The sequence below is a fragment of the Zonotrichia albicollis genome, chromosome W (genome assembly GCF_047830755.1).
Source record: "Zonotrichia albicollis isolate bZonAlb1 chromosome W, bZonAlb1.hap1, whole genome shotgun sequence".
In the NCBI taxonomy this organism is placed as follows: Eukaryota; Metazoa; Chordata; class Aves; order Passeriformes; family Passerellidae; genus Zonotrichia; species Zonotrichia albicollis.
Window position 1 is genome coordinate 18,447,252 of NC_133859.1, and position 22,948 is coordinate 18,470,199.

General features: G+C 43.0%; 1 protein-coding gene across 2 annotated transcripts in view; it reads left to right on the top strand.

Annotated features, from left to right (window-relative positions):
• Positions 1–22,948, top strand: part of LOC141726930 (ubiquitin-conjugating enzyme E2 R2) — a 113,136-nt gene that overhangs the window by 64,586 nt on the left and 25,602 nt on the right. For both annotated transcript variants that reach the window (XM_074532033.1, XM_074532034.1), the window contains one exon: positions 12,309–12,395. In XM_074532033.1, coding sequence (XP_074388134.1) covers positions 12,309–12,395 — 87 coding nt within the window. The remainder of the gene's footprint in view (positions 1–12,308; positions 12,396–22,948) is intronic.

Here is a 22,948-nt window from a genome sequence, read left to right on the forward strand (position 1 = left end):
TCCTGGTCAAACCAGCACACATAACTTGTAGTTTCCTTATGTTAGGGTTACAAACACAGTGCACTATTCTTATGTAATACATTAATCACACACCTATTTTGCTAATACACGCTTAATTTTACTATTACACACTTTATCGCTATATTAGTTATACTTCATCTATAATTGTGTATTGATTACGTTCCTATTCTTTATTACATATAAAAATTACATTTTTCTACCCTTTGTGAGAGCTCGCCCATTTGTCATTAAAACAGCAGTTAGCATGCTTCTTCCTACTTAGCCTACAGGGGCTAAGCCCTGGTTCTGCAGAAAAGCAGTTAGTAGGACACATTGGCTCGCATTCCTTTTTCTTATCATCTTAGTCCACTTGGGTTTGTTTTTTTCAAAAGCAGTTAGGTTTAGGCACAGCATCTAGCATGCTCTTATCATCATAGCCCCTTCCAGGGCTAGGCTTCTTGTCTTGCAAAAACAGCTTGTTCTGCAGAAGGTAAACACTTTAATTTTATTAATCTATACTTTATATTAAGGTGCTTATGTTAAAGGAGTCCTGTGTTTCAGGTAAAAACATTTAGGTTTGTATTTTCAGTCAAATAGCATGGTATCTTGTAATACTTTTTTTTTTTTTGACATATGCAGATTTCACTATGGCTTTGCCCTATCCAAATAGAAGAAAAATAGCAAACTGATATGTGTCTCCTTGAGCCAGGTCTTATAAGCTCTTGGAGATTTATATCACACTCGAGATAGCTCAGCCGCCTCAGATGGCATAAAATCAGCAGGATGGCTTCTGTGGCAGTGTTGGAAACAGAAAAGTTTTAATAAAAGGCAAAATAACAAAGCTCTTTACAGAGAAAAACCAAGCCAGGGCAAGAGGTTCTTGCTTCTGGTAAAACATCTCACAAAAGTGATTAATTCCTTGGTTCTCTTCTTTTTCTAGTAAATTGCTCAGGCGGGACTTTTTGGCTTCTGTCCAATTGGCTATCCTTAAGTTTGAGGTGACGTCCCCAAGGTCCTATGAGGTGTCTTTTTACCTAATTGAGGAGAGAAACTTCTGGGCTTTTTTCCTTTTTTAAGGAGACAAAGGATAATTTTGTCACTCTGTCAACAGGGGGCACATTCCTACAACAAACCTGAAGTACGAGTACTAATAAGGATGCCAGGAAGTAAGGCAGTAAAAGAGGAAACAAAGTTACTGTGCTGGTAGCAATATTCTTAAATTATGTGTTAGTGTAACTTAAAAGTTGAAGTTCTTGTGCAGTAGCTGTAAATGCCTATAAAGGGCTGAATCTTCTTCCGGGATAATCTATTTGTTACCAAATATGTGAAATATCACAATCAGACTCTCCAACACTAAAATTGTGTTAAAGACAGCATAATTTATTCAGGCCTGAGATGCACGCAGGGGATTCTAACCTAATGTATGTTGCTATTGAGTAAGAAAGTGGCACAGACTCCAAGAAGGCTGATTTTCACAACAGCAGCTTTAATACAAAAATCTCTTCTCTTTTTATAGACCGTTCCAATACATTCCACTTGATTGGCTAATTAACAAAAACACTTTCCTCACAAACAGTCCTTGAGAAGAACAGAAAAACAGAGTAGGAAAACACCACGTGCAGGTTGTTTATTATAAGTTATCATTGTTTTTCTACAACTCCCTAAAAGTCTAACAAGTTCCCTGTGAGAAAACTTATCTCGTTTTTTCGCTCTCTGACCAGGCTGTCACATCCACAAATGTGGACACATGATTCTACAAGAGGGTTACTTATATACAGTCATTACATGCATAGTACAATTTACCTATTATCATAAATCCCACCCCATGTTCCCTGAGATTCAGTCCTTTGTTTTGTCTGTCACTGCATTCTTGGGCCAGACATGTTCTTATCTCCCAACTGTCCTTGCTGGAAGTAGCTTTCTGTTCTGGTTTGACATTGGCACAAGGCCAAATGCCCACATGAAAATACACCTTCTCTGGTGTCTGCTGTGAGATTTTGACCAGGAATAAACAAAGCAGGCTCTCACTTGAAAAAGAAGAAAAAGTTTATTAACTAAACTACAAAGACAATTACTAAACTACACACAAAAAAAAGAAAAAGGAAAAAAAAAGAAAACACAAGGAAAATGAAAACCTCACAAAAACACTCTCCTCCTCCTCCTCCCCCCCAAATTCCCAATACAATACAATCCAAAATCAATTCTGGGTCCAGCACCACCCTTTAGAATGCTCAACTTCAGTTCCTCAAGAGGAGAGGGAGTCCTTCCATGTGTCGTGGTGGCCTTTTCCGTCCTTGTTCCGGTGCTCTCACCACCGGACCAGAATCAGGGCTGCTTCCAGGGTTGTCCTTTTAAGGAGGCTGTGTCCAGTTCCAGAGAAGCTCAATCTCTCACCTCTGGGACATCTGTCCCCCCCATATTTTATATACCCCCTGGGGCCGAGGGGTACCCACACTGAATCTTCTTTGGCTCTTGGACATTTCTCCCCCTGGTCTCAGTCTCTGTATTCCAGGGGAACATAGCTCTGTCCATGGCTACACAAAAGAGTCCAGCATCAAATGCCACTCCCTCTTCTCCATCTTTCCAACATCTCTCAGTCTCTCTCTCTGGTCCAGACCTTCATCACTCACTCATCTCCTTCGTCCTCCTCCACTCATCTCTTGTCTAGGAAGGGTTAGTGTTCTGTGAAATTTTCATTGTCCAAAGAAAGGGTTAAAAACTCCTCCAAGCCGCTGGACTCCTGGCTGCACCCCCCCCCCACCATCTCCTCAGCCGGGCTGCCTGCTGCCAGCACATGTTTACTGCTTTCAAGGTAACGGCACACAAACACCGGCTGCACTTTCTCTGTCTGTCTCCAAAGGGGGGGGGGGGGGGGGGGGGGAAGAACAGGCTGCCCATTGCTTCCCGGCATTTCTTTATTTTCTTCCTTCCACCCTTGGGGCCAGGCCTACCTCTCCCAGGCCGGGCCGCATGGCTTTTCCCCTCCCCCAGCCCAGCCAGCAACTGGGCCGGGGGAGAGACTCAACTCCTTCACCACCAGAAATCCAAAGAGCAACTGCCAGGGGAGAGCCCTGCTTTTACCCTGTGTTCTCAGAGGTGGATCCCATTTGCCCAGTGGTTAGGCCAGATGGCAATATTCAAAACTGACCACTCATTGGCCCCATCCACACAGCATCCCAGAAATCCTGTTTCTGGGTCAAACCATGACACTTTCACAGGCCTTGTTTCTCTGCTAAAAGTTTCACAGGCCCGGTAGAAACTGAATGAACCCTGTTTGTATCAATTCCCCCCTTTGAAACTTTAAAAATTCCTCAAGGGCATTCAATAAGTTTAAATTCAATTTCTATCTATAGTTGCATACATCCTCATGAGATCATGATTGATTATTCTATGAACACAGATAACAAGACTAGTAGTTACTACAATAATTACTATAATAGCAATTATAATTATGATGGTTTCTAGTATTCCAGCCATCATCTCAGCAACTATCCCCTTATTTCTTGAAGAATTTTATTAAGCCAATTAGTTTCAAAGGCCTTTGGGATAGCCTTTCTATCTTCAGCAGATTGTCACATTTTGTCCTTAAGAAGGCCATCTCCCCTTTGCCTACATCTCTTCTTCTCATCTAAATGGTTGGTGATGTATGCTTTTGCTATTGCATTATATTGCATTCCTCACGGAATAGGTTCCCCAGCTAAACCAGGGATAGGGAGGCAGGCTGTAATGCTGGACAGTTTGTGCATCTTACCTTGAACTGAAGTAAATATTAAGTTTTCTTAAACCCTCCCCACCTAAAGACAAAAGATTCCCATAAACATTAGCCTATGCATTTCACTACTTGTCTACAAATGTCTTTGAAGTTTTCACCTGCAGAGGTCCAGTGTTTTCCACTGTCCACTCTGAATCGAGACCCTTCTTAATTCTGGTGTGATGAATCCAGGAATTAAGTCCTTTCACTTTCACTGCCATTCTTGTAGTCACCAAAACAATATAAGGTCCTTTCCACTGTTTCTGGTGTATACTTGATCTCTGGGATGAAATGAATGAACTGGGCTCTAGGGTAAGAAATTCTGAGAGAAAGATAAACCTTCTAATTCATTTCCCCAACAAAATTGCTTACCAAGTTGCTACAGCATTTTAAATACTAAATGAGGTCCTCTATCAGATTACTTCCTTATAGGCAATCCAAACCCTGATGACTTCCTTAGACTTCTTGGTGTGGCAGGGAAAAGCTTCTGGACACCCAGAAAAAGTATCTACCAACACTAAGAGATACTTGTATCCTTGTTGATGTGGTAGCTCAAAAAACTCAATTTACCAGAAAATTTATTTTGGGCTTTTAGATAATAAGATAATTTTAAATCTGCCTGACTATACCCAGGAATAACTTCTGGAAGTGAAATAGGTATTAATGCCAGGATACCTTGTTGTGCAACCTCTCATGCAGTATTATCTGCAAGTCTATTTCCTATGCGAATTTGAGAATTCCCACATTGGTGTGTTAATCAGAAATCCCTGTGTTGTTGAAAGACCTCTTTCTTTCCATATAGCTCCATGGGCATGAACAATGCTAAAAACATATTTTGAGTCAGTCCACATATATTTACCCTTTTTCCATCTGTGTCCTGGTTTATAGCAAATTTGGGAGAAAACCTCCAAAAGGCGCCCCTCCAGAAAGCAAACCCAAACGCCCCCTTCCCCCCCCCCCCCCAACCGGTTTGGGAAGGATTCCTCAGAGGGAAGTGGAAAAAACCTGTTTATTTAACAGGCAAAGCACCCCTCAGCACACAAAATGACCAATACCGGATGGCAATATTCTCTCACTGCTCTGAAAACGATGACAAATTCAGAAAGTCTCTCCTGGGAGTGGTTGCTCTGTTATCAGTCCCTCCAGCACTGGGAATGGCTGCTGCAGGCCACAAGGTGCAAACTCTTGATGTTTCCCAGGTCCCAGTCTGGAGCAGGCTCGAGTGGTTCCAAGAAAGGGAAAGAAAAACAGTCCAGGGAAAATTTGGACTGCCTAGCTAAACTAACTAACAAGCAGAAGCAAAAGCAAGAGCAAAGCAAAAGCAAGAGCAAAAAGCAAAAGTCGCACTATGTACTGCCCCGTGTCTGTGTCCCGCTGACTGTTGGGGGAGTGAGCAGACTGATAACTGATAACAAAACAAAACAAAACTTTGCTCTTCAGAGCCAGTCTTGAAGGCACAGAACATAATATCCAGCATAAACAGAATAGATGACAAGCATCATAATGTCACCCTAGGACAAGCTGTCAATTCCAAGGGCCTTTCATGATGCTGTGAGCTCTGCCCTTTTTGTTGAGGTGTCCATGAACAGCGGTGCAGCTTTTATTACCTTGGTTATCATGACTACTGCATAGCCAGCTCCTCGTTTTCCATCTTCCACCAAGCTACTTCTGTCTGTTAAGAACTCTTATCTCTGGGTTATCACTGAGTGTGTCTTGTAGGTCTGATTGACCTGCATCTGTAAGCAATCATGGGTTAGTTGCTCTTCTTGCATCAAGGTGTTTAGGTACACATCAACTCCACATCTTGCTCTGTTAAAACAGTCAGATATTTCAGCATACATCTTGGGGAAAGACAGTGAGCCCTCCTCCCCTCCCTTTTGGCCTAATAAAGTGGTTATGGTGTGCGAGGTGTATATTACTACTTTTTGTCCCAAAGTCAATTTTCTGGCCCTTTGGATGAGAACAGTCGCTGCTACAGACAGCAGGCATCCCTGGCTAAATTGTTATTTTGAAAAGTACCCTGCAGGCCTCTTGAAGTCCTCTACCTTCTGAGCTAGAACTCCAAGGGCCTAGTGCTGTCATTCATGTACGAAAAGCTCAAAAGGCTTTGTTAGACATCAGGGCTATCTTCAAGTTACAGATTGCATGTTCACTCTCAGGCCTTTTGAGGCATCCTTAATTTGAGACCATACCTCCCAAGAATGCTGTTAAATCTTGGCCAGTCTCAGGTTGGGGTATCTGGCAGATGGCCTCCTTTCTGTCTGTTCCAAATTTCTGCTGTCCAGGAATTATTTCAAACTCTAGGTAGGTAACTTGCTGTTTCATGAACTGAGCTTTTTCCTGAGGTACTTTGTAGCTTCCTTGGCCTGGGAAATTTAGAAGACTGATAGTCAATTCCATGCACTTTTCATTAGTTTCAGTTGCTAGTAAGATGTCCTCAACCTACTGCAGGACCAATCCTTTGGGATTCTCCCTCTTCCAAATCTCTAATTCTTTTGCCAATTGATTCCCCAAAAATTGGTGGGCTAATTTTAAATTCTTGTGGTAATACAGTCCAGGTAAGCTGAGTCTTCTGACCACTTCTGGGATTTTCCTGTTCAAAGTGTGAAAAACACGTTTACTCTCCTGTGAAAATTTAAAAAGTTTAATAAAGGACAATAGGAGACAAGGACCATAGAGCAAAGGTTATTACAGCCAGATGCATCTTGGCACTTAGCCAAGACCACACTGTTATCTTTGTGGATACCCCTTAAATACCTTTTCCCTTACATCAGCCTGTTGCATATTCATAGACCCTTATGCATAGTAAACTTTTCCCCAAACTAGTTTACATGTTCCAAGAATTGTTTAGCATATCTCCTCCTTGGATCTGCCTTTTTAGCGCATGCTTATTCCTTGGTTGTGGTTTTAGTCCATTCTTATCACCTCCAATTTTTGGGCCTTGGTCTACACTGTCTTCAGACGGTGAGTGCTGATAGTTGGCATATCTGTAGCAGGTGTCTTCTTCATATGTTCATTGGATGTTATCCCATCCAAGGAGGCATTTTAACACAAGCATACTTATATCAGCTATTTCACTACTATGTCCAAGCTTAATTAACAACAGAAATAAAAACTATATCTTTATAACAAAGTTATTTTAACACTACATATATAAAATCCATTTTAATATTTGCAAAAATCCAATATTATAATATGTATCTATAACAATAGGCAAAAATGCCCTAACTTTACTTATTGGGAGATATGCAAAAGAAAGCATCCTTCAGATTTATTACTGTAAACCACCGATGACATTTTGTTAACTGGCAAAATGGATCTGTTATATTATGATTCACATTCTATCACTAATCCCAATTCCCTGAAATTCTCTGTTAGACTCTGGATTCCGCTTCAACTTCTAATTTTAAAGGATATTGTTTCTGCCTGACCGGTTTTGATACAGGTTTTAGGGTCATGTAACATGCAGGGGATTCTAACCTAACATGGACACGTGATTCTACAAGAGGATTACTTATATACAGTCACTACATGCATAGTACAATTTACCTATTATCATAAATCCCACCCCCTGTTCCCAGAGATTCAGTCCTTTGTTTTGTCTATCGCAACATTCTTGGGCCAGATGTCTTCCTCTTATCTCCCAACTGTCCTTGCTGGAAGCAGCTTTTGAAGGCCTTTTTCCTCTGCTAAAAGTTTCACGGGCACAGTAAAGATCAAATTGACCCTTTTGTATCATGTTGAGTATAGCATCAGGGGAGTTTATTCTTTTTCTAGGGACTATAAGCATGATATCTATTACTGGGGAAGGGGGGAATGGGTTGAGGACTGTCATCTCTACACACTGAGTATGTTCAGTGGTGTCAAAGAGCTATGGTGAGCAGGCAGCTAAAATCAGGACACCAAAATAAGATTTCTTCAGCTTAAGCTCAGCTAGAGGAGTTAAACATAAAGTGAATGCAGTAATGGTAGGGTATTTGTAGGCAGGGGGACTGACTTTACTCCTCCTAAATTAGTTTGTCTCACTGTAACTGACCTAACAACAAGCTGCCCTAAAACTCTTACACTCTCTAGTATCTAGTAGACTGGCTGAAGTAAGCTCAGATAGCTGATTTGCCTTTCATCAGTGAAATTGTGGGATGTAAATGGTTCTGTGAGCTACTGCTTTATTTAAAAAAAAAAAAAAATTATTGCCTAATTTGGTCTCTTTGTCTCAACAGATGTTATAAATGATCAAATTGTGAACCAAAATTATAAAAAATTTAGCAAAGATTTATTAATTTGTCTGCGAGACCGAAGCTCAGTCTTCGAAACCTCCACAGCCAAAAAGACAGCATCAAGCCCGGGATCAGCGCTGGGTGAACTCGGATCTGACCTGCCAAGTGTCACAGTGTCCCCCGTTCACGCTCACGGCTTTGCACAGCGAGGTTTTATACAGTTTATTCTGCCCGAGGCAAAGATGACCAATTTTTTTTTGTGTCTCTTCACATGCATGCTGTTGCTTTCCACGTGCAGAGGTGGACAAAAGCCTCATCCAGGTGTGCCATTGGTGTCAATTGGCTTCGGAGGAGCTGTGTATTCAGATGTATCAGGGTGGCGCTGCTGACTATCTTGATAGATGCAATCAGCAAGGCGATAATCGCTTTTGGGTGGCCCCTGACAACTCGGGAAACCAATGATCATCGTCCTGGAAGCTTCTATTCTTACATTAAAGCATCGATGGTTATATTAACATGTGTCTGGGAACTAGTTGAATCTAAATAGACAGCTGCTCCTGGCCAGGGTAGTCAAAAGATATGGTTTGGATTTCACAATATTTTATACCATGCATTAATAGCATGAATCATCCCCTACCATATATTACAACAGAGAATTGGGCTTTTTAGTGAAAAAACTGATCTATAATCATGGCTGCTGCTGCATCTTTTTTGTTTTTGTTCACCTAGAAGCTATATCTGTGTGGAAGACACAGGTTCTGCCAAGAAAACTTACAGTTAGCTCAACCCTGAGTTTTGTTGTGTCTTGCATTTTTAATCTCAGGCCTTGGGTTGTTTTTATTATGTGTTGGATCACGTGAAACTGCATGTAAGCACAGTGTTATAAATTATCAAATTGGTAGCCAAATTTATAAAAAATTTAACAAAGATTTATTAGATCAATAACAAAAATAGAAATTTTGAAAAAAAGGTAAAACCACCACAGCCAAGACAGTGTCAGCCCTAGGTACAGACGCTGGGTGACCTAGGGTTCCAGCTGACAGAGAGACGGCGTTTCCCCAGAGGTACATCCTGAGTGCTTCCAGTGGCCAGCTTATATACAATTTATTCTGCCTGGGACAGGGATGACCACATATTTCTTTGTGTCCCTTCACATGTAGAGTTGGATCGTACAGGTGTAGGAACAGACAAAAGCGAATCCGGAGATGCAGACGAATGTCTGAGTATCCAGGCAGAAGCTGCATTCACATGTAATAGAATGATACCAGTTCCTGAGTACCGTGATGAAATCATGTCCAGGTGCAGGTCCTGTGAGCTCCCCCAGACATTCCATTCCAGGAAGGTCCAGATGCTATCTCCCAGGTGTAGGAGCCAGAGGAAATCCCCCCCTCCCCCCCTAATAGGCCAGGACCGTCCCATTCATATGGTAACAGACCTGATATTATCTTAACACTGTCCGGGAACTGGTTACAATAAGAATAGAACTCTGTTCCCAGCCAGAGTGGTCAGAAGCTTAACTTTGGATCTTTACAATATTTTATACACATATATATCTATTTCTATAGCATGAATTATCTCTACCATATACTACAATGGGAATGGGCTTTCCTGGGAAAACGCCAGTGGTCTGGAGGAATCTGTAGCTTATACAATGCAAACACTTGAGCTGAAGTGAATGTGTTCTGCCTGGGTAAATCTTTGCTCTGCTCCCATTGTAGGGTGGCATGTAGAGCTAGGCACATCCTTGTTGCCATAGCCATAGACACTCTCTTCTGTGGCGGTGTGGTGACAAAAGGCATTAGTTTGCTGCTCTTAGAGCCATGCCATTTGTGTAACTGACCTTGAACTGTGGGCTAGGATTGTTTATACAGATCATAAATATTTTGCTTGTGAGGGTGCTGTGGCAAATGACTGAGGCAAGGAGTCAGTGGTGCTGTAACATATCCACATAGAGTCAGTATCATGAGTAGGCATGTACAGACTGTAAAGCCACATGAGATTCTGAATTTGTTTCGTAAAGGTGAACAGAAAAACCTTTTCCTGCGTATCTGGCACTCTGGCCTCATAAAATTTGGGTTGCAAGGCAAAAGCATATACCAGTCTAAGTAAAACAGTAGCCAAGTTATCAATGGCTCTAATCCAATCTGTTTGCCTGGTCCTGTTTCTTGGAATAAAAGTTCCCATAGCTTGTCCTGTTTAACAAGGTCAGCACCCTGCATCTAAGTTGTATGGTTAAGTGCTTAAATGGAAGAGGGTGACCCAGGATTCTGCTCTCATTGTATGTGACCTGCTTTTGGGGTCTCTTTTTGTATTCTCAGTTGATTGTGAGTCTAGCTGTGGTGCAGGTGCCAGGAGATGCTTCTCTGGAGATGGCACATTAGACTGATGGGACTTTCTTGGTGGGTTGAGCAGTGCCAAGGGAAGGATCTGTGCTCCACAGTGCAGAAAGTGGTCTGTGAGTCCTTTGAGGGGAGTATTTTTGTCATTAATTACTCCAGATTCAGCTTGCTTTCCTACTGGCTGGCTGTTCTAACTGCTGTGAATGGCAGAACAGCACAAGGAAGTTAATATTCAGTGTTAGGACTTCTGCAGCCTTCCCACAACTGACTTGGCTCTCAGTCTAGCCCCACATCTGCCTACTAATCGGAGAGGTTCGGGAAGGTAATTTTGCTGTCGTTGCCTATTAATATTTGGTTCATCAAGTTATGCTGATTTATTAAACAAACAGATGGTATTCAGACTTGGAGAATGCTTTTGGCGGCAAGAAATGTAGTATTAGGAACACAAGTAGATGGACCAGTGTCCCGGTTTGAGACAAATTTAGGATGAAACATCCCGAAAGGGTGTCTCCTCTGAAGAAGGCAGATTTCAGCAACCCCTCCTCCACACAAGGCTCAGAAAAAATTCCCCTGGCGAAAGTAGGAAAAAGAACTGTTTATTTAACAAGCAAAGTGTTCACAGGCATGAATAGAATAAATAATGTGAAATAATAACACCTCTCGCTGCTCTGAAGCAATAGTAAATTCAGAGTCCTTCTGTGGTTCAGAGAGTCCTTCTGTGGGTGTTCCTTGGCTCTCTCTATGTCTCTCCCCCCCCTTCCCCCGGTGCTGGGCTACAAAGTTACGACCAGTGTGGTGTGGGAGGGGGCCCCAAGCGATGGTGTTCCAGACCGGAGAAAAGCTGAAGAGTTCCAGAAGAAGAAGAAGCCACAGTCCCAGGAAAACATTTTTGCTTTAGCTACTAGAAAAACTAGATAAAAGCAAAGAAGAACTCTCCATCTCTTTTCCCTGCTGCAGGGCTGCGAAACTGGAAGAAAAACCCGAACCTTTATCTCTGTTTTTAAACACAAGCAGGGAAAGGAATTTCCACCACTTCCCCCGCTTCTCTCTTCGAGCTTGCTTAAAGGCACAGGACTTATATCTGCCATAAGGCAGACAGTAGGGGATTCAATACAGCATCATAAAGTCACCCTAGGACCACCAGTTTAACTTGCACAAGAAAGGCAGAAAAAACCCCAACCCTTTAGATCTTAATTGAACAGGTATTCAATAATTTTTATTTTCCCACACAGAAAGAGTAATTAAAAATTTTTGCACTGGCAAATGTAGAACAGGTGTTAATTGGTATACACAAGACAGATGATGGACCTTGGACCTGGCTAGCATGAGATTTCATAACGGGATGCCTTGGCAAGAACAAACAGCTTTCAAGATTGAAAGAAGATTAAATCAGACTGGTTTACTGGAAAAAGAAAATTACATCAACTTCTGCAAGCAAAAGGAGTTTTAAATGTATGAGTTTGTTTATGTGATGATTAACCCAGTCATTGCAGTAAAACATTACTAGTCTTCCTAGAATAAGTATATAAGCAGTTGTACTTCATAATAAATTCAGATTCTTTGACCATCACACAGTCCCCATCTTTCTCCAATCACCGATAGTCTTTTCACCTTAGCAAGTTTTTTTATCCTGCAAGTGTTTTGAAACTAGCAAGAGTGCAATTATATCTTGAGCTTTAGCTTTTCAAATCTAGCTTATTCTGTTGAACAACAGTTGTTGGATAGTACTTCTTGAATTAGGATTTAGTAAATTCCTTATGGATTGTTTTCTGAGTGTTACCAGCCCAAGTAAGGCCTGGTGTTTAGATTTTTCTTGTTCAGTTAGTATTGTCTTCATAAGAAATTGTGTAGAGTTATACTGTGGGTCCACATGGGCACTAATATATAAAACAAGCTATTTAATGGACATATTGGAATTTTTTCCATGTTTTTCACTGCAATGATTGCTTGTTGATATCTTTGTTCTGTTTCATAATTAAAATATTTTGCTTTATTTTCCAGGCTCACATTAAATTTCCTATTGACTATCCATATTCACCACCTACGTTCAGATTCCTGACCAAAATGTGGCACCCCAACATTTATGAGGTAAAGTGGTTTTTAAGCTAATAATTTTTTTCCAGTATGTGAAAAGGTTTCCTATGTCCTTAATTTCTGGAAGTATTGAAGGTACTAAACATCTTTAGCCATAACTAAAATGCTTAGCTGTTTGTGTTTAAATGTCAGCTTCATGGTTGCAGAGTTAAATCTAAATGTTGTAGGAAATGCTGTTTCTGTAGGCAGGGATGGAGCCTTTCTCATACCTGCAAGTGCAGCAAGTACCCCCAGCTGAAGAATCATGTCATGGGTGTTGGCAGTTTTAGGGTATTCTTGGATCCCCTAAACTGGTGTGTGGAGTCATGCTGTACTGGGATACTTAGACAACTAGTTGTTTGTACACCTTTCAAGTACATTTTTAATTTGAGTATGTCGGATCTCAAGATCTCAGTCCTGAGATGCTGAGCCTCCGAGACCAGCTTGGGGGTCTCGGGACTCCTGGAATGTTGCCAGAAGTGTCTGGTAGCTGGACTTTAACCCTACACAGGAGACGACAAGGATGAGGGCTTCACAGGGTGAATGGTGAAGGGATTAGTTAATTAGAGAGTGAGACACAAGGTTTAGGATTTATGTACAGGGGGGTTTAGAGGAGTAAGATGGAGGAATTGGGGTGTGTCCTGTCCTCCTTCTTCTTCCTCTTCTCCTCCATCTTCTGTGGCCACGGTGGCACCTTTGGATTGGTTAATACTAAGAGTACACCGAGTTATAAGAATAGATGGTATTGGGGAAAAATGATAAATATTGTACACGTCACAATGGGTATAAAGATAGGTGCCTGCCCCGGAGGACGAGACAGTGTGCCCATAGCTGACTGCTGAGCAGATCTTTGTTCGGCTGAAAGAACATCTTTTAGATAAACAATTAATAAACATAAAAACCAAAAGAAGAACTGAAGCCTCTTCTCGTCCTTCGATACGCGGGCTGCCCCAAGGCCACCCCGGGCCTTCCAGGCCCCTCAAACAGCCGAGATAAACCGGACATGAGTATATCCTACAAAATTTTGTGATGAGACAAGAAATGTTAGGGAAAAGTCTCCTGCAGCAGTTAACCTATGATAAAGGGGTTTGGACTTGGGGTGCTCCAACTGCAGAAAGAACCAGAGCTGGAGTCCAGCTTCAGGAGTCATGCACAGCCTTGTCACCCTAAGACCAGAGTGAACAGATACCGTTTTGTTTTGCGGAGAAAAGAAGAAACTTCACAACTTGTAAAAGTTGTAAAGCCCGGTATGCTTTATTACAACGCGCGCCGGACGCAAGACTCTCTAAAAGGGCATGCGTGCCCCTGGAGACTCCGAGTCCCCTTTTTATTTCCTCTTCTAAATGCATATGCATACAGTTTCAAATTAAGTTCATACATATTCATTCCACATGACATTTAGCACTAATTCTTCTTTATCGAAGGAATTCTTAAGTCGGGGGCAGATTGACCTCGTGGTTTTTCTGTTTTTCTTTCTCTGTCTCCTTGCTGTCTCTGGAACGCGGCTTCTCTTTCAGCTTTAGCTCCACAGACCCTTCACCTCTCCTAGACACTTTACCTAGTTCAGGATGGATATTCTGTCTCAGTTTGACTTAATGTCTGCTAATCAATTTGAAGAAGCCCTTAGTTCAGTGCATATATGAGTGGTGTTCAGAGTGTAACACTGAGCTATCAAGTCCATGATTGGATCATGGTACAACTACATAGCAAATTCAGAAGGAGAATTATTTTATATAAAAGTTTTTTAGAAAGAAGCACTCCCTGGCTTGAAAACATTTTCTTCATGATGCTGAGCGTGGACTGCTTGAAGAGATTTAAAGTTGTGAAGGACTGTCTTAGGCTGGAAATGGGGGTGTGTATTCTATTCCCATCTGTTAGAGGTGGAGCAGTTATCTTCTGTTAATTGGGCAGTTTTCTTTATCTCTTCCACAAACAATCCTCCCACCTGGGAGATATCTTCTGTTAATGGGCCACTGAGTGTCACTGCATGACTGATAAAAATCACATCATCCCATTGTGAAATGCTCTGCCCAGGGGGAGGAGCCAAGCATTCCTACCCAGATATAATCAGACATTTGGAACAACAGAGACAGCCTTTTCCCACTGGATTCCCAGAGGAGCAGCTGTCTTCTCCACTGGATTCCCAGAGGAAGATCAGGCCCATCTACACCACCACTGGATCTTCAGAGGAAAACTACACCCTTCTACAGGATCACTGCTTCAACAGAACCACATCTGCCACTCCAGGAGGACAGCAGCCACCATTTAATTGGACTGCTACCAACACCCTGACCAACAGGGTGTCAGGTTGTGTTCTGACTCCGTCAGTGGTTTGTTTTCTGGTTTCTTGTACTATTGCATTTGTATTTTTAATTTTCCTGGTAAAGAACTGTTATTCTTATTCCCATATCTTTGCCTGAGAAGCCCTTAATTTCAAAATTATAATAATTCGAAGGGAGAGGGTGAACATTTTTATTTCAAGGAAGCCTCCTGCCTTCCTTAACAGACACCTGTCTTTTCAAACCAAGACAGTGAATGCTGATATAAGGGTGGCTCTGAGAACTTGTAAGTCATTTCACAGAGGGCTGCAGGAGGCAGCAAGCCTGTGGGGCCTGGAGAGGCCAACATCTGCTGTCTGGCCCCAGGCCCCATCTGCACTTCCACCTCATCTGGCATTGAGACCCCACGATCCTCTGGAGTTAACTTCAGTGAAGACTCTCATCTGTGGTAGATACTGCTATAGCAATCCTGCAAACTACTCATGTCAGAATGCTATTGGTGATGAATAATTGGTTTTATAGGCATCTTAAAGTGTCTAAATGGTAGGCATTATAGAACTTTAAATCTATCTTCAGGTCATAGCACTGTGAGTAGATTGATACAGACTGAGGATTATGTAGCTGTATGGTTTCCATATCCTGCCAAAATATTCTTCCTCTTGCATGCTGGAAGGGATTTTCAGTGAAACCTTCAGAGAGCATCTCCTGCTTTTTCACCTGACATTTTGAACAGCTGTGTCCTAGGAAAGCAGTGTAAGCCTGGCTTACGCCATCTGTTCAACATTCTTGTGTCCTGAGAGAAGCATTGTTTTAATACCTGAGCTAGTATAGTGTGCTCAACCCTCCAATTAAAAAATTCCTGGAACTAACTCAGCTACCAATGATGTGGTGGGTTGACCTTTGCTGGATGCCAGGTGCCCACCAAGCCACTCTATCATTCCCCCTTCTCAGCTGGACAAGGGAGAGAAAATAAGATGGAAAATGACTCATAGGCTGAGATAAGACAGTTTACTAAAGCAAAAGCAAAAGGTTGCACACACACAAAGAGGAAAAAAAAGGATTTTATTCTCTATTTTCCATTAGCGAGCAATGTCTAGTTGCTTCCCGGGAAGCAGGGATTCAGCATGTGTAGCGATTGGTCTGGAAAGCATTGTAAAATAACGAATGCCCTCCAGTTCTTCTTCTCTCCCTTATCTTTTATATCTGAGCTGATGTCATATGGTATGGAATATCTCTTTGGTTAATTTGGGTCAGCTGACCTGGTTGTGTCCCCTGCCAGGATATTGCCCTCCCCCAACCTACTGATGGATGGCAGAATGGTGAAGAGACAGTGCTGATGCTGTTCCAGCACTGCTCAGCAGTAGCCAAAACACTGGTGTGTTATCAGTATCTTTCCAGCTACCAAAGTAAAGCACAGCACTCGGAGGGCTGCTATGGGAAAATGAACTCCAGCTCAGGTAGACTCAATATTATTCCATTCCAGTATTATTCCACTTCACCCCTTATTCCATACCATTTGTGTCATACTCATATCTCACATAATTTAAAACATATATATCTTAACTATTCCATTGTATTTAATACTCATTACTGAAATCCCTTCTTACCAACCCTTACAACACAATCTATGTTTTAAAACCATCTCTATACCAAACATACAGATTTATACATTTTCATTTACTATCTCCCATCCTTTTACAGATAGATATTATTTTCCCATTCCACTTTTAATAGATTTTTCAGATACTTATACAGTCAAAACCCATAGAAATCCATTGGTTCAATGTTCATTGGTCCCAAGTTATGAAGTATTTGATTTCCTATTGGCTACCAATCTCTGCCTCCATGCTAATTAGGTCCTCATTCTTATCTCTCTTTTCCCAGATCAGGTGTCTCTGACTATGCCATTGGTCATGTGTGGAGTTGGTGGTCATAATAGTCCTTGATGGTCATTATCTTTTGTGTATCTTCTGTGCTACTCCCAGTCTGTTGAGACGTTAAGCTCATCAGACCTCACCTGGTGGACCAATCCCTTGAAAAGAAATTTCAATGCCCTTCCCCCATGGCAAGAGTGAGCAAAACTGAATAAAGCTACATAAAATATTTTAATCTTTGTAGCATTTCTAACAGCATGGCTTACAGGGTGTTTCCAGCCAGCCAGTTATTCCCTCCAGCATGGGGAGTATGTAGCTCTTACCTTGGTATACTGGTGGCAGTGGTCCAATGTAGTCAATTTGCCAGGCCTCACCACATCAGAAACCCAGCCCATGCCCTCTATTCCAAGGAGATTCTACTTGTGAGAGGGCTTTAAACTAGGTTTGAAGGGGTAAGGGGATGAAGTTGGGCTGTCTGGAAGAAGGCCCAAGGGTGGTAAGCCTGAGATAGGGGTGAAATCAGTAGCCCAGCTGAGGTGCATGTATACTAATGCATGCAGCATGGGTAACAAGAAGAGCTGGGGGCCATGGTGTAGCAGCAGAGCTATGATGTAATTTCCATCACGGAAACATGGTGGGACGATTCACATAACTGGAGCACTGCACTGAATGGCTACAAGCTCTTCAGGAGAGACAGGAAAGGGAGAAAGATGGAGGGGTGGCCCTTTATATTACGGAGGCTTTGGACGCCATAGGTATTGAAACTAATGACGATGAAGTTGAATGCCTATGGGTAAGACTTAGGGGGAAGGCCAACAAGGCTGACATCCTACTGGGAGTCAGTTATAGTCCACCCAAGCAGGAAGAAGTGATGGACAACTCATTCTATAAGCAGCTAGAGAACATTTCTGGATCATCAGCCCTTGTTCTTGTTGGGGATTTCAACCTACTAGACATTTGCTGGGAACTTAATACAGCTGACAAAAGGCAGTCCAGGAAATTTTTAGTTTGTGGAGGACAACTTTTTGTCGCAGCTGGTGGGTGAGCCCATCAAGGGAGGGACTATGTTAGATCAGTTATTTGCAAATAGAGATGGGTTGGTGGGAGATGTGGTTGTTGGAGGCCACTTGGGGCATAGTGATAATGAAATTATAAAATTCTCAATATTTGGTGAAATCAGGAGGATCATTAATAAGACTTTTACATTGGACTTTCAGAGGGCAGACTTTGGCCTATTCAGGAGACTCATCCAGAGAGTTCCTTGGGATGCAGTCCTTAAAAACAAAGTAGTTCAGGAAGCGTGGGCATGCTTCGAAATGGAGATCTTGAGGGTACAGGAACAGACTGTCCCTATGTGCCGAAAGATGAGTTGATGAGGCAAATGTCCAGCTTGGATGGGCAAGGAGGTTTTGGAGGAACTTAGGAATAAAAAAAAGGATGTATTATCTTTGTAAAGAGGGTCAGGTCTCTCAGGAAGTATTTAAGAGGGCTGCTATAGTATTTTGGGAAAAAATTAGGGAAGCCAAAGCTCAGTTTGAACTTAAAATGGCAACTTTTGCAAAGGATAATAAAAAATGTTTTTATAAATATATTAATGGTAAAAGGAAGAGTAAGACTAACCTTTGTTCTTTATTAGATGCAGAAGGAAACTTAGTAACTGCAAATGAGGAGAAGGCAGAGGGGCATAACACTTTCTTTGTTGCAGTTCTTAGTGGGAAGACTTGCCTTTAGGATAAGTATCCTCTTGGGTTGGTCGATGATATCAGGGAGCAGAATGGTCCCCCCATTATCCAAGAAGAGGCAGTCAGAGAACTGCTGAGACACTTGGATATTCATAAATCCATGGGACCAGATGGGATCCATCCCAGGGTGATGAGGGAGCTGGCAGATGAGCTTTCAAAACCACTCTCCATCATTTATTAGCAGTCCTGGCTCACTGGTGAGGTTCCAGATGACTGGAAGCTGGCCCATTCACAAAAAGGCTGGGAAGGAGGATCCTGTTAATTATAAGCCAGTTAGCCTGACCTCAGTACCCTGTGAGGTAATGGAGCAGTTTATATTGAGTGTCATCACACAGAACTTACAGGATGGCCAGAATTTAAGACCCAGCCAGCATAGTTTTGGGAAGCGTAGGTCATATTTGACCAACCTGATCTCCTTTTATTACCAAGTGAACCACCTGGTGGATGAGGGGAAGGCTGTGCATGTTGTCTACCTGGACTTCAGCAAGGCCTTTGACACTGTCTCCCACAGCATACTCCTGGAAAAGCTGGCAGCCCACGGCTTAGACAGGAGCACTCTGCTGGGTTAAGAACTGGCTGGATGGCTGGGCCCAGAGAGTGGTGGGGAATGGTGTTGCATCCAGTTGGTGGCCAGTCACCAGTGGTGTCCCTCTAGGATCTGTGCTGGGGCCAGTTCTGTTCAATATTTTTATTGATTATATGGATGAGAGTATTAAGTCTTTCATTAGTAAATTTGCAGATAACAATAAGCTGGGATGGTGTGTGGATCTGCTGGAAGGTAGGAGGGCTCTGCAGAGAGACTTGGAATGGTTGAAGCGATGGGCAGAGTCTAATAGGATGAAGTTTAATAAATCCAAGTGCCGAGTCCTGCATTTTGGCCACAATAACCCCCTGCAACGCTATAGGCTGGGGGGGGGGTGTGGCTGGACAGTGCCCAGGCGGAAAAGGACCTGGAGGTGCTGGTTGACAGCCGACTGAATATGAGCCAGCAGTGTGCCCTGGTGGCCAAGAAGGCCAACGGCATCCTGGCCTGTATCAGGAACAGTGTGGCCAGCAGGAGCAGGGAGGTCATTCTTCCCCTGTACTCGGCACTGGTGAGGCCGCACCTTGAATACTGTGTCCAGTTCTGGGCCTCTCAGTTTAGGAAGGATGTTGAGACGCTTGAGCGCATCCAGAGGAGGGCAACTAGGTTGGTGAGGGGCTTGGAACAGAAGCCCTATGAGGAATGACTGAGGGAGCTGGGGTTGTTTAGCCTGGAGAAAAGAAGACTCATCTGTGACCTTATCACTCTCTACAACTTCCTGAAAGGTGGCTGTAGTTAGGTAGGGGTTGATCACTTTCACCAGGCAGCAACTGACAGAATGAAAGGGCACAGTCTCAAGCTGCATCAAGGGAACTGTAGGTTGGATATTAGGAAAAAGTATTTCATGGAAAGAGTCATAAAGTTCAAGAATGGCCTGCCCGGGGAGGTGGTGAGGTCACCATCCTTGGATGTGTTTAAAAAAAGACTGGATATGGCACTTGATGCCATGACTGAGTTGAGGTGTTAGGGCATGGGTTGGACTCGATAATCTTTAAGGTTTCTTCCAACCTAGTCATTCTGTGAATTCTGTGAATTCTATGAATATTTCATGGGCTCATCAGGCTATAAATAGCTCACCCTTCCATTCTCAGTCTAAGTCTACCTGATCTATTTCAATTTTGGCAGCCTTATCTACCACTTCATTGTTTCAATGTTCTTCAGTGGTGCAGCTTTTGGGCATGTGAGCATCTAAGTACCTTTGGAGCCATATTTTCTACCTGTGCAGCAATGTCTTGCCACAATGCAGCAGCCCAGATGGGTTTACCTCTGCCCTGCCAATTGGTCTTTTTTCATTGTGGCAGCCACCCCCATAGGGCATTAGTCACTATCCAGGAGTTGGTATAGAGTACAGGCCACTTTTCTTGTTCTTCAATCTCTAAGGCTGATTGGATGGCTTTTGCTTCTGCAAATTGAATTGACTCCTTCCCCTTCAGCAGTCTCAATGATTCCTCATGTGAGACAGCAGCTTTCCACCTCTCATAGTTTCCTATCACACAGCAGGATCCATCAGCAAATAGTGCAAAACCTCCTTTGTTTTCTAGTAATTCATATTGTGGTGCCTCTTGTCATGAGTCACCTTTTCAGGCAATGCTCCAAAATGTCTGCCTTCCGGCCAGTCTATAATCTCTTCCCGAAATCCTGGAAAATTAGTTTTCTCCAGCTGAGCTCACTGTGTGATCAACTCTTGCTCCATGTAGCGCTGGTTGTGTGATATTTTGAGGGGATGTTTAATTATTCTGAACATCCAGTGTAGCATGGGCAATTGCAGTGCTAAGAGGAGACACACCTCTGAGGCAGTTCAAATCCCCTCATAGGCTGGTAATATCTCTTTTTCAGTTGGAGTATAGTGGGCTTCTGATCCTTGATAACTCCAGCTCTAAAACCATAATGGTAGACCTCAGGTTTCTCCTAATGTTCTTTGCCAGAGGCTGCAGGTGGGACCATGTTCTCCAGCTGCAGTGCAGAGTATATTTTGCATGGCTGGTCCTGTCTGAACAGGCCCAAGAGCTACTGCTCAAGCTATTCTGTTTGATCTGCTCAAAGGCCTGTTGTTGTTCAAGGCCCCATTTAAAATGGTTCATCTTCCAGCTATAGCCTGGAATGTGTATTCTCGGGAACCCCACAAGGCCTCGGAAAGCTTGTGTTTCCTTCTTGTTAGTTGGTGGAGACATAGTTGCTATCTTGTTGACCACATCCATAGGGTCATGATGGTGTCCATTCTGACATTTTATTCCTAAGAACTGAATCTTCTTTGCAGGTCCCTTGACCTTGCTTTTCTTTGTGGCAAACTCAGCTTTCAGAAGAATCTAAATTATTCTTTTTCCCTTACCAAATACTTCTTTTGCCTTCTTGCCCCACACAATTATGTTGTCAATATATTGTAGATGTTCAGGGGCATCACCCATTTCCAGGGCAGTCTGGATCCATCCATGACAGATGGTAGGGCTGTGTTTCCACCCCTGGGGCAGTTGAGTCCAGGTGTATTGGACACCCCTCCACATGAAAGCAAACTGTGTCTGCACTCTGCTGCCAAAGGAGTTGAGGAAAATGCATCGTCAATGTCAGTTGCAGCACACCACTTGACTGCCTTCAACTCCAGTTCATATTGGGACTCTAACATGTCTAGTACAGTAGCACTCAGTGCTGGTGTTATTTCATTCAGGCCACGATAGTCTACTGTTAACCTCCATCCTCCATCAGACTTTTGCACTGGCCATATGGGACTATTAAAAGGTGAGTGAGTTCTGCTGATCATTCCTTGGCTCTCCAGCTGATGATTCAGATCATGGATGGGAACCAGGGAGTCTCAGATGGTGCGATATTGCCACCAGTGCAACAGTCCTGGTAACAATTGGTACCTGCTGGTCTTCAACTCACAGCACTTCCACAATGAAGGGATATTCTGAGAGGTCAGGTATGGTAGATAACTGTTTGATCTTCTCTGTATTCACAGTGGCTACACGAAAAGCCCATCAGTACCCCTTTGGATCCTTGAAGTACCCTCCCCTGAGGGAGTTGATGCCAAAGATACAAGGGGCCTCTGGGCCAGTCACAATGGAGTGCTTTTCTCACTCAGCTCAGCCTCTAATACAGACAATTCTGGGCATCCCTCTGTCACTCCAGAGATCCAGATGGGTTCTGTGGCTCTATATGCTGATGGCACCAGTGCACACTGTGCACTAATGTCTACCAAAGCATTATACTTCTGTGAATCTGGCGTGCCAGAACATGGAACTCACATAGTCCCATATATCTGGTCATCCAATTTTTCCTCCTGGCTGAAGACAGGGACCCTCCATTCATGTTCCTCACCGGAGTGTTCACTGTCTGACCTTTGCAATGCCAGATCCCCTCACCAGAATGAAAGGACATGATTTCAGTTCTTCTATGTGGGAGATCACTGATTGCCTTCTTGTGTCTCTGCAGCAACTATACTGACAGTCATATTGAGTGACCCCTTCTTAACAGCTCTCTTCCCTCTCAGTTCACATATATGGGCTTCTAGCTGAAAGGTGGGTTCATCACCCCACTTTACGTCCAACTCCTGGTCAAACAGGAAGAACCAGAGTGCACCATGGGACATGTGCCTAGGGCTTCCTTTCCCTCTGACCAGGGTAGGAGAGGACCAATCTCTTGGGCAGATCCTGACAGCTGAAGCACTGGCCTGTAGGGATGAGGAGGTACAAAGATTTTCTTCAAAGTTTTTCAGACACGAAGCTGCTCTCTCCACAGTTGGCGTATCTATTTGCAGGTAATACATTGCTGCCAAGCTGTTAGAATATGATGCAGGAGTGACTTGAACCACCTTCCTCCACATGGCCAGTGTTCAAGGGACATCCTCTGGATCTTTAGAGACCTTGTCACTTTTTAGATCGCTATAGATGACTTCCAGCACTGCTAATTCTCTCAAGTACTGGATACCTTCATCTGCAGTGATCCACTTCCCTGGGGAATTCACAAGATCTTCTTTAAATGTATATCTTGCCCTCACACTTGAGAAGAGCCATCTCCAGAGGCTGCAAATTGCTGCCCCGTTTCCAGTTCCTCTTTCAATTTCCTGATCTCTAGTAAGGGATCCCATCTGTTTGGC